This window comes from Diceros bicornis, chromosome 17 (genome assembly GCF_020826845.1).
Source record: "Diceros bicornis minor isolate mBicDic1 chromosome 17, mDicBic1.mat.cur, whole genome shotgun sequence".
Lineage (NCBI taxonomy): Eukaryota > Metazoa > Chordata > Mammalia > Perissodactyla > Rhinocerotidae > Diceros > Diceros bicornis.
In genome coordinates, this window is record NC_080756.1 from 57,632,852 (window position 1) to 57,644,753 (window position 11,902).

Below are 11,902 nucleotides of genomic sequence, written 5' to 3' on the forward strand. Positions count from 1 at the left end.
CATTCAGCCGTACCTACTGAGTGTCTTCATGTGCCAGGCTCTTTGTGGGGACTCGGGAATGATGATTCTATCTACTGATATGGAAAGATCTCTAAGAACATATTAAGTGGAAAAAAAAAAAAGCTGCAAAAAACATGTGTATGCTACCATTTGTGTAGGGAGAAAAATTGGCTCGTGTTAACCCAAAGAAGTTCTAGAAGAATACCCCAAAGACCAAAAACAATGATAACTTGGAGTTGGGGCAAGAGGTGAGAATAGGACAGAACAAGGACTTGAGTGGGAAGGAAACTATTCACTGTTTACTTCTTTATACTTATTAATTTTTAAATCATATGATTATATGATCTTTTCAAAAATTAAAATTTTTGAAAGCTAAAGATAGGCTTGAAATTTATGAATTTCTTCCAGTAACCTGCACTCACCAGAGAGGATTGGTATGTCAGTTTCAGCCTTTTGGCGTTAAGCCCCCCAACTTACTGTCGTCTTCTGTGTTCACATCCACTGGCTTAAGCATGGTCCATAGTTTTTAGAAGTTTTGCTAACTGACTGCACTAAGTGAATAATGTGGACTGTGTAGGTGATAGTGGGCGATAAACAGAGAAAAGTTTAGGTTTAAGTTAGGTCTTGAAGGACTTTGAATGCACAGCTCAGGAGTTTTTATTTTATTTAATAGGCGGTATAAATCTGTTAAAGAGGGGTTTTTTGAATCAAGAGTTTGATTTTCTTCTTGTAAACTCTTTTTCTTTATCTAAAATCTTCCTTACATTTTAAAGAAATTCTGGCAATTTTAGAAAAAAGAAAGCAGAATTAAACAATTGTTTTTGAAAATTTGGTGTTATGTAGGGTTGGATGTTTTCCATCAAACTTCTCAATTCAGCACCTAAAAAGTAGCACACAGTAGACATTCAATAAATATTTTAAACCAAAGAAACCAGGAGGCTACACTTAATTGCATTTGTTATAATACCTTAAACGTGAAAATTTAGTTTTGGAGAAAAGGTTAAATTCTTGGCAATAATTATAATCAACTTCTAATATTTTGTTTTGTCTTTTGCTATTTAAAGTTATATCTGTGAAAACGAGGCTATCCCCATGCCAGCACACTGGGAGAATGTGAATACTGAAGTACCCTATCAGGTAAGAGCAGAACTGACTACACTGTGCAAGAGATTGGAAAGGACCCCAATAAAACTGTGCAAACTTCTTTTTCCAGCTTATTCCTTTGCACAATCAAACACATGAATATAATGAAGTTGCTAGTCTCTTTGGGAAAACAATGGATCGCAACAGAATTAAAAGAATTCAGAGAATTCAAAACCTAGACTTGTGGGAGTTCTTTTGCAGGTGAGACAGTTTCTAATCTGAACCCTCTCCTTGACCTCTAAGACTTTTATAGTTTTAGAGATAGTGAAGCACAAATGTTGAATTCTGTTAATTTTCAGCGATGCCGTATGAACCGTGTAGATGTGCTGTGTTTCTCTCTTGCCGTGTTTTGATCTAGTCTCTCAGCTTTCTTCTTCAGCATTCTTGGAGTCAGAGAGAGCTGCTCTGTAAGTAAACGCAGGCGTTGCTTACAACGTTGCAATGCGATGCTGGAGGTCAAAGTCTCTCCAGCACTTTCAGAAGCTCTCTGCTCTCAAGCTTTGGGGTTGTGCACCTTGGCTGACATTAGCATTACAGAGGAATCTGGGGAACTGTTTAATTTTGTTGATAGGACTTTGTTGGCTCAGACTTTTATGTTGAATTAGAAGTCTCTGGAAACACTGTTGAATTTTTTTTTTTTTTTAACAATTATACTATTTTGCCTGTAGTCATTCACTTGTTTAGTTTTGAAGGACATTGTGAAAAATACCTTCAAATTTCCTGCTTAGCTCAAAGTTTATGTTGTAGGTTCAATATCTCAATTAATTACTCAGTTTGGGCTGGAAATGACTCATTGGATTGCTCAGTGTGCACTTAACCTAAAAATAAAGCCCATTACAGAAAACTTAAAGGTTTTATCCAAATTAATCTCTTATGCTGCATTTTTTTATAACAAGTGTTACTTAAATAAGTGATTTTCTGAAATATATTAAATTTGTGTATGAGATTTGATTTTTAATATTTTTTAATATAAACAGACCTTTTAATATTTATTCAGGAAAATTTCAAGTAATAGAGTTTAATATAAAGAACCCCTGTGTATCCACTACCCTGATTTAACATTTATCAAGATTTACCGCACATAATTTATCTCCTTTTTTGCTATTATTGTTGTTGCTGAAGTATTTTAAAGCAAATCTGGGACCTTAGCTCATTTCATTCTCATATACTTGAAAATCAGGCTGACTCTTGTTTGGTAATGGTACATGGAGTTCTTTCCTGCTTCTGCGAAGTCAGTTATATGGCCTGAGTAAATTCCGGGTTTTATTCTCATAGTAGTTTATATTATAAAATAAGGGGTTTTCAGCTTGTATTCTTTATAGTCTTGAGTCTTTGGACCAAGCCAACTTTTATTGCTGACAATACTGAGTTTCACTGAGTTTAAAAGGTTTTATTCAGTTCTTGTTTGGATGATTCTGTTGTAGAGGAAGATGGAAACCTCCCTCCCCTTTGGTTTTATTCTCTCAGCGAATAAAGTAAGTTTTTCTAAAATGGTCAGATGAAAACTTAATTCGTTATTTGTAATCAGGCCTCTGAAGTGGAGTTCATATTCGTCTCACTCATAATTTGAGTCTTCAATTAAATCCTAGTGGTAAGAATGTACCAGTGAATCCCCAAAATATTTTATACTAAGAATTTCACTGGAAACGGTTTTATTCTATCAATGCCCTTTATGATTTTATGTAATGTCGGCCTATAGAAATCTGTGATGGTAAAGGAACCTGCCACCTGCTATGACAGAAAATACTGAGTCTCACTGTAAGGGCAACCTGTCATTTTGACATGTGCCTGAAGAACTAAAATAACGTAGTCAATCTCACTGTCATGTAACCTGTGACTCACTCTGTAGGCAATGAGGCCCACGTGAGTCCATCAGGCATCAGTTTGCATGTCATCCAGGCCTTTCTTCCTTCCTCCCTTCTTCCAACAAATATGTTTTAGCACCTACTTTGTGACAAGCACTCTTCTAGGCACTTGGGATATAACAATGTACAGGACCATAGCTTAGACAAAGAGCCAGACCATTGCACCACAAAACATAGAGGTGAGCACAGGGCATCCTGGGAGCATGAAGTGAGGGTATCTATTCACCCTGAGTGACAAAAGGAAGATGTATGTTGTGGGGCGGGAAGTATCGTGGAGCACTTGCTAAAGCAGGTATTATTTAAGCTAGACACAGGAGAGGGGAGGGGCATCCTAGGCATCAGGAGCCGCATGGGCCAAAGTTTGATTACAAGAGAGAATGTAGAACATTGAGATAATTTCAAATACAACAGAAAATAAGATGAATGGTTAGAGAAGATGCTAGAAAGGTACTCGAGGTAGAGCATGCAGGCGTGTATAGTAGAACTGCTGGGGTGGTTGTATGATTGTCTTCAGTAGCCTTACTTGAGGTGGACTGATCCAGAGTTGAGGTCAGAAAGTTAGCAGGGGCCAGGCCATGCAGGGCCTTAGAAGCCAAACTAAGGGGTTTGGTTTTACTTCCTGAGACAGTGGAAGCCATTGTAAGACTGGAAGCAAGAGAGTGATGGATCTGATTTGCATTTTAGAAAAATAATTCATGAGGCTCTACTGTGGAGAAGGAGTTTAAAGCAGTGGTTCTCAATTAGGAATGGTTTTGCCCACCAGGGAACACTTGGCAAGAACGGCAGACATTTTTTAATATCATGTGGTGGGGTGGGGAGATACTACTGGCATCTACTGGGTAAAGGCCAGGGATGCTAACCATCCTACAATGCACAAGACAGCCTCCCACACAAAGAATTATCCAGCCCAAAATGTCAGTAGTGCCAAGGTTGAGAAACTGGTTTAAACACAGTTTCTCACAGTTAGAAGCAGGGAGACCAATTTAGGAAATTGTTGTTTTTAGGACATTGTAATTAAACTGAGACACATTGGGTGACCTGAATCAAAGTGGTATCTGCAACATTGGAGTGAAGAGGACAGTTTTGAGACACTAAGGATGCAGAATGTTATTGCTTGGTGCTTGATTTAATGTGTGCGATGGAGTGGGTAAGGGAGATGGGAAAAACAACTCTGAAGTTTCCGACTTGTTTGTTTTAATTGACTAAGGGAAAATGGGTACAAACAGATTTTGGTCTGGGAAGGATGAAGAGGGAGGAGTAGTTGATATATAGATTGAGAGCTCAGAAGAGTGGTATAGACTAGAGATAAAGGTTTTGGAATTGTTAAGAAATGTGGGGCAATAGAAGCTATAGGAATGGATAAGATGACCAGGGAGTTTTTGTAGACTAAGCAAAGAAGAGGGCCAAGGACTGAACTCTGGAAGGAATGGACAGAGGAAGAGAAAACCCAAGGAAGAAACTGAGTAACAACCACAGAAAGTGGAATAAAACCAATATAATGTGGAATCACAGAGGCCAAAGGAAGAAAGTGGTTTATACAGGTAGATGTCATCCTCAGGGTCACATACAGAAGAGATGTCAAGTAAGATAAATATTGAAAATATCCTGTGGATTTTGCAACAAAAAGCTCATTGGTACCCTTGATTAGGGCAATGTTGGTAGATGCTATACTGTGTTTACAGCAAATGTTGACAACTCTTTCAAGAAGCTTGGCAGTGAAGAGAATGCGAGATGTGAGAAGATGGGTAATATGGAGTTGGGAAGGGTGTTTTTGTTTTCTTATGTGTTCTGAATTTAAAGATGGGAGAGAAATGAGCTTGTTTAAATTATAATAGGAAAGAACTTATGGAGACAGAGAGTTTAAAAGACAGGAGAGAGAGGGGAAGGGTAATTGATGGATTAAGGCTCCTAAAGAGGTTTCTTGGGATGGAATTCAGAGAACATATGTCAGAAGGAGATAGACGAGGGTGGTCCACTTATGTTTATAGATACAGTCATGTGTCGCTTTATGACAGGAATATGTTCTGAGAAATGCACCCATTAGGAGATTTCGTCATTGTGTAAACATCATAGAGTGTACTTACATAAACCTAGATGATATAGCCTACTACACACCTAGGCAGCACGTTACTAATCTGTAGGACCACTGTCATACGTGCAATCCGTCATTGACCAGAACGCCCTTATGCATGCATGCCTGTAAGTAGAGGTAGGGGATGAGGAGAGGACGTAGTTTAGGGAGTTCCCTCCTGATACTTTCTGTTTCTTTGGTGAAATAAGAAGTGAGGTCACCTGCAGAGAACAAGGTGTTAGGGAAGTGTGGAGAAGAGGGAGAGGTAGAGGAAAAATGGAGATTTGAAATGGCCACTGTGGAATGTGGAGGAGAAAGAGCTAACCTGGAAACCACAGAATTTCCCTCAGTGTTGAGGGTTTCCCTAAAGCTGGAATATGTGAATTTGTAGTGGAAACCATGGGGATGTTGTTTGATTTATTTCAGCAGTCCAAATTTAAGAGCAGAGAGGGGAGGTGGTTGGATTGATCCGGGTTGGGAAGGATAAGGCAGCAAGGGAGTAAGAGCAGTGAATGCTGCTACCTGATTAAGAATGTGGATTTAGATCACAGGTGCTCAGCCCTGGCTGCGTCTCAGAATCCGTGGAGCTCTGTAACGAAGCAGAGATTATCTATCACCCATCCCGATCCACTGAATCAGAACCTCTATGTTCTGACATTTTTATCTTTAAAAAGTTCTACAGGTGATTCTGATGTTCAGACAGGATGGAGAACCACTGGTCTAAACCGAGGCAAATTTCTTTCAACCCAGAGCATGAAGACATTCCTGCTGCAGTTCAGAGTATGTAGCTACACGACTTAGCCCTTTTGGCACTCTAGTCCCTGACTGGTTGGGTAATTTTAAGACATCTTTCAGAGGTGGGTGATACGGTATTTTCATTCAGTTCAGAAATGAATGTGGGGCAAAGGTGGACAGGGCTATGAAGAACTTAGTGTAGTTTGAATCCTGTGACTCTTCCCAAAGGTTTAACTGAAGTCTGAGAGGCCCTGGAACTCAACGTAAGCCTTTCTGGAACATTAAGGTGTTCACTCACCAAGTATGTGAGTCTCCACACTTCATGGGTGCTTGAGTAGTGGGCACTAGAATAAACCATGCTGTGGGGATGCACAGCTTTGACCACTCCATCCCACTCTGCCTTCAACTGGTTTATATGCTGCATCCAGTCCAGCAACTGAGCAGGTTTTCAGTGCTCACTCCTCCAGCCCTTTAACTAACCAACACTTCATTTATAATATCTGAGAGAGACTCGAGTGAATTTTCAAACAAAATTCATTCTAATCTGTGCCTGGAAAGTTGTGATGAGTGGATATCCTTATTTTAGAGTGGATTCTAGTCATTACAGACATGAAGCTTGACATTAGAAGGGTATGTATTAACTACATATTTATTTAGGAAAAAACAGTATGGGTTCACTAATGCCCAACTAACTAAGAGGATTACCATAGTGGTAGATGGGTGAGCGCCTTAGTCTAACTTGATTTCTACAAAGTGTTTGAGAAAGGTTCTTATGATGGAGACAAGGTAGAGAAATGTGTACCAGGTGATAGTATAAACAGAAAAATTAATACCCAGTTAAAAGTCTTATGCAAAGAGTAACTTGAATGGCATGCATGCTTCCTTCTTGAGCCCTTCAACATTTTTATCAGAGATTTAGATGAAAATGTAGAAGGCATGCTTATCACACTTGTGAAAGATTTAAAACTAGAAGCAGTAGCTTATTTGTTGTGTGAATGAATCAGGAGTCAAAAAGACCTTGGAAGATTGAAACAGTGAGTCAAAAAAAATATGATTATCATTTTTAAAAAAAGATTTTTTTTCTTAGAAAAGCAACAAATGTGCATTGTAAAAAAAAAAAAAAGACAGTACATAAAGGTCTAAGAAAGTTGGCATAATTTGTTTTTAGTGAAAACACCAATACTGGCTTTTTCTGAAGTAAATATTTCTTTAATGCACATTCTTCTAATGTCATGTTTAATGGTCTGAAAATACTCTCACCAATGAATTAAAGCATATACATTTAATATATATATTGCCAGATGACTCTTGAGAAAGGCCATATACGTTTCCATTTCTCTCATCATTTAAATACAAGTATCCAGTTCCCCCACATAGTCACTAAGCTGCATGTTGTTTATAAATTCTGTAGTTTTAAAATTACTAGATCAAGATAAAACTTAATTGAAATAAATATACTGTGTTAGGTTTATAAATCGGTTGTACAAATATAACAAGCCAAGAGAAGTCTGGTTTGAGAACGTCCTGGGAGTTTTAGTTGACTACAAACTTATGTTAAGTCATCAGTCTGAGACCCTGCTGCAAAATGAATTCAGTGGTGTGCCACTAGTCAGCGCTGATGATATCTGAACGCTGTCTCTGTTTCTCACCAACATTTGTCAACTGGAGGGTACCCAGCAGATTCTTGTCAACTAAAGCTGTTCAGGATGGAGAAGGGCCTGCCTGGAAGCTATGCTATGTGAGGAATAGTTGAGGGAATGGTGTATATTTAACCTAGAGAGGAAAGCCTAGGTCAATGTTCCTAGTTATTTTTGGATATTTGCGGAGTTGTTTTGTATAAGAGTATTTGAATTGTTCTGTGTTCAGAAGAGAATAACTAAGACCAATCAGAATTAACAAGAAGGCAGATTTTGGTTCAGTGCTGGGGTAGATGTACTTTCTAACAGTTACAGATGATCATAAATAGATTGCACTGTCTTGCAAAGCGGTGAACACTTGACTCTGGAATGAATTAAAGCAGGCATTAAACAGCTACCTGTTAGAGATATAATGGGGGAGGGGATTATTTTAATTTTTAAAACGTCTTTTTTATGAAATATCTAAAAAATGAAAATGCAGCAGTTTATAGATACCCATGTGCCTGCCAATCAGATTTATTTAATATTTTAATATTTGTCACATTTTCTTCATCTTTGTATCTGGATTTTCTTTAAAGATACAAAGCATTAAAGATACAGGTGAAGCGTTTATACCCCATCCTCATTCTGTTCTCCTTCTTTCCTCCTGAGGTTGGAGTGATGCCTTCCTGTCCATATTTTTATATTTTTTACTACCTATGTATATATACCTATACAGTGCAGTAGTATTATTTTGAGTTATATGTCTCTTTTTGCAGCATTCTTTGTACATTCAACATTATTTTTCAAGAGTTATCTGTGTTAATATATGTAGATCTAGTTCATTACTTTTAACTTTCATGTATAAATATATAATTATTTATTCATTTTTTTATGAAAGAATTTTGGACTGTTCTCAGTTTGTTTGTTTTTTACTGTTACAATCAGTCCTACATTGAATATCTTTTTATGTGTTAGAAGAGATTGTCCATTGGGAAAGGAGTTGAACTAGATGGCTTCATGTCTCTTCCAGCCCTAAGATTCAAAATTCAGTTCAATTCAACCAACAGTCTCTGGGGATAAAAAGATTAAGACATGGTCCCTGCTTAAGTAATTCGCTGTTTAAAGACTCTGTAAACATTGTATTATTTAAATGTTTGTAGTGTCATTTTTAGGCATCTATAAAGCTTGGTTGGTTTAGGCAATCAATCACCTTTGCTACGATGGGGCATTGTCTGGGAGAGCTGTAGTTTTTGGTATAATTTTCAACCTTAAGTTTCAATGTTAACTTATAATTTTTTTTTTCATCTTTATACTTTTTTTTCTTTGTTTTTTTTTTTGAGGAAGATTGGCCCTGAGCTAACATCTGTTGCCAATCCTCCTCCTTTTTTTCTCTTTTTTCTCCCCAAAGCCCCAGTAGATAGTTGTCTGTCATAGTTGTACATCCTTCTAGTTGCTCTGTATGGGACACCACCTCAGCATGGCTTGATGAGCGGTGCTTAGGTCTGCGCCCAGGATCTGAACCCGTGAACCCCAGGCTGCTGAAGTGGAGCACGCGGACCCAACCGCTACGCCACCGGGCCAGCCCCTTAACTTATAATTTTTGATGAGATTATTTATGTGTCCAAGAGCATTCAAGATTATTTCTTTTCCAGAAATAATCTACTTATGATTTATGTTCAAGAAGTATTTTCTGTTTCACCCTTTCTATTGAACTTTGCTCCTTGAAAAATTAATAAATGCCACTTATGATATATTTCTGTGTGTGTTTTGTGTCTATATGTATTGTGTTTTTAGGAAAAAGGCTCAACTCAAGAAAAAAAGAGGTGTGCCTCAGATTAATGAGCAAATGCTATTTCATGGTACCAGCAGTGAATTTGTGGAAGCAATTTGCATTCATAACTTTGATTGGAGAATAAATGGTATACATGGTGCTCTCTTTGGAAAAGGTAATTATCAGAATTCCAGGTCCAATTTCAGTGCTAGGAAACATTCTCCTCTCTTTAGAGATAATTGATTGTGTTGTAATTCAAGATTTGATAGTCATTAAGTTCAAAGTTACTGTACTTTTAGGTTCCTGGCACACTCTCAGAATTTCTGAGCCACAGAAAAGCCACTTCCTCCATGAATAAGGTGGAAGTCAGACTTTTACATTTCACCCTGCATTTTACATTTCAGCTTGGATTAAATAGCTCGCCAAGTCTCCGTCATTTAGATGGGGTATCATGTCCATATTAGCTGATTTTTGCATTACATTTAATTTTCATGTATAAGTCCTTGTCATGGATACAACTAAACTGTTTTATGTCAAATATATAGAAAACTATAAAATAAATTAATTACATTGTGCACAGGTCTAGGTACTAGTATTTTTTGTTTGTTTTGTTTTTTAGAAAATGATAGGTAAGAATATTAATGAGCGATAAGGAATAATGGGGGAAATCCTCACCTTTTTTTTAATGTTGTGAACGTCCAAGTTCTTCAGTTTATGCCCACTCCTCAAGCAAATTAAGGAGAGAGATGAGGGGAAAAGGTAAGGGATGGACATCTATTTTTCTGGTCCTTACTTTGTACCTTACCTCCATCAAGAGAACTGACTACCAATTAGGATCAGGATGTGCTTCATTTTTGAAAAGTAAATTAATTTTTAAAATAACTACTGAAAAGGGCATCCTATTACTGTAAGAGGATCTGAAAAGTATTACATAAATCCCATCAGTATTGGGTAATACTGTATGAGACTTAGCAATTCATTTCCAAAATTTTTTAGAGTAAGTATTCCCTTAATGATGTCCTTCTCCACGGCCTACCATTTGAGAAGAGTTGGATGCTTTATTGAATTTTCATATTTAGGCAATGAACCAGTGAAATTGTTCTTTTTGAGTGCTCAGATGTGAAGAGCATTGCACTCTCTTCAGAAATCTTTTCCTGGATATAGGGTTCTATTATTTCCAGAAATACTATTGAATGATTACCCGTCTCATAGAAATGTGGTTTCTTGAGGTTTGAAATAATCTCTGTAGACCAGTAGTTTTCATTGTGCTCTCCAGAGCTTCAGTGGATGCTGGACAAGGGTGGCAGGGTAAGGAAAGTGATGGAAGGAGATAGAAATGGGAGGGAGGTCCAAGTAGTTACAGCTCGGATCCTGCTACACTTTTAATCACAGAAACAATTTGTATCTGTCTTACGTGGTAGATTTCTTTTGAAAACACAGTTCTGGTAGCTACATTTTGGAGGGGGTGGGGATGGTGTTGGAGGTGGAGACTGATCTGTACTAACAGAGCTGTCCCTGTGGCAGCCTGCATCATGGCTGTCCATTACAGATGGATTTCTGTTCTTTTCTGAAGGACCTGCAGATGAGGAAATTCCACGTTGAATTTTGTTATACAGTTCCAGGTTTATGTTCCCCCAACAATTAGAGTGTTTTTGCTTGTTTTTCGTATATTCTTCAGAATAATCTTGGCTTTTTTTGGTCCTTTTTGTTTAAGGAACCTATTTTGCTAGAGATGCTGTTTACTCCAGTCGCTTCTGCAAAGATGACATAAGGCATGGAAACACATTCCAAATTCATGGTGTAAGCTTGCAACAGCGGCATCTGTGTAGAACGTATAAATCTATGTTTCTTGCTCGAGTGCTAATTGGAGATTACATAAACGGAGACTCCAAATACATGCGACCTCCTTCCAAAGACGGCAGCTATGTGAATTTATATGACAGCTGTGTGGATGACACCTGGAATCCAAAGATCTTTGTGGTGTTTGATGCCAACCAAATCTATCCTGAGTACTTAATAGACTTTCATTGATTTCACTTCCAAATATTCGTGGTCAAGGAAGTTTTATTCTCTTTTGCAGGAAGATTTGCTCTCCTGTCATCTAGCCACTTAATGTTAATTATCTGATTCTTTTGAAACAGATATGAAAAAAGTGGCCTCCATATAAAAAGACATACTGACTTTAAGGTTGGTTTTTTGTTGTTTTGTTTTTGTCCATTACTCATAGTCTTGTTTGTTAAAGGTTGATACCATTGCCATTTTAACATATGGAGTGAAAGGTACCACTCAAAATTGAATCAGCTGAGTCTCAATTAACATGGTCATTCAGAGTCTTTAAAGTTTACGTGTATGTTATCAGGATAAATGTTTTCAGTTCAAATAGACTTGTTCATATAAATCTTCAAAAAATAAAATGTAGACGTACATCTGTCCCTTCAGAGGAATTGATCCTTTGTAAATTGAATTCTGATGTTATTGTCCACCAATCAATATACTGCTTTGTTGATCTTCTGAAGGGGGGGTTTAAAACCTTGAAGCAGTCTGAGTACCTTGAGAGAAATCACAAATAAGGCAGTTATTTGCAGTGCTGCCAAACCAGCCAGAAGGAGGAAGTCAGGGTAGAGTGCTGTTTCCAATACTTTAGGATAGTGGCTGCAGTCTCAGACCTGCTCAGGTCGTGCTCTTCTGTTTCCTACAT

At 37.7% G+C, this 11,902-nt stretch overlaps 1 protein-coding gene across 6 annotated transcripts in view; it reads left to right on the top strand.

The window, feature by feature from the left end:
• PARP11 (poly(ADP-ribose) polymerase family member 11) overlaps positions 1 to 11,630 on the top strand; it is a 39,108-nt gene extending 27,478 nt beyond the window's left edge. For all 6 annotated transcript variants that reach the window (XM_058559030.1, XM_058559027.1, XM_058559028.1 and 3 more), the window contains 4 exons: positions 1,065 to 1,137; positions 1,214 to 1,344; positions 9,228 to 9,379; positions 10,919 to 11,630. In XM_058559030.1, coding sequence (XP_058415013.1) covers positions 1,065 to 1,137; positions 1,214 to 1,344; positions 9,228 to 9,379; positions 10,919 to 11,235 — 673 coding nt within the window. In that variant the 3' untranslated portion in view covers positions 11,236 to 11,630. The remainder of the gene's footprint in view (positions 1 to 1,064; positions 1,138 to 1,213; positions 1,345 to 9,227; positions 9,380 to 10,918) is intronic.
• Positions 11,631 to 11,902: the final 272 nt, after the last annotated feature.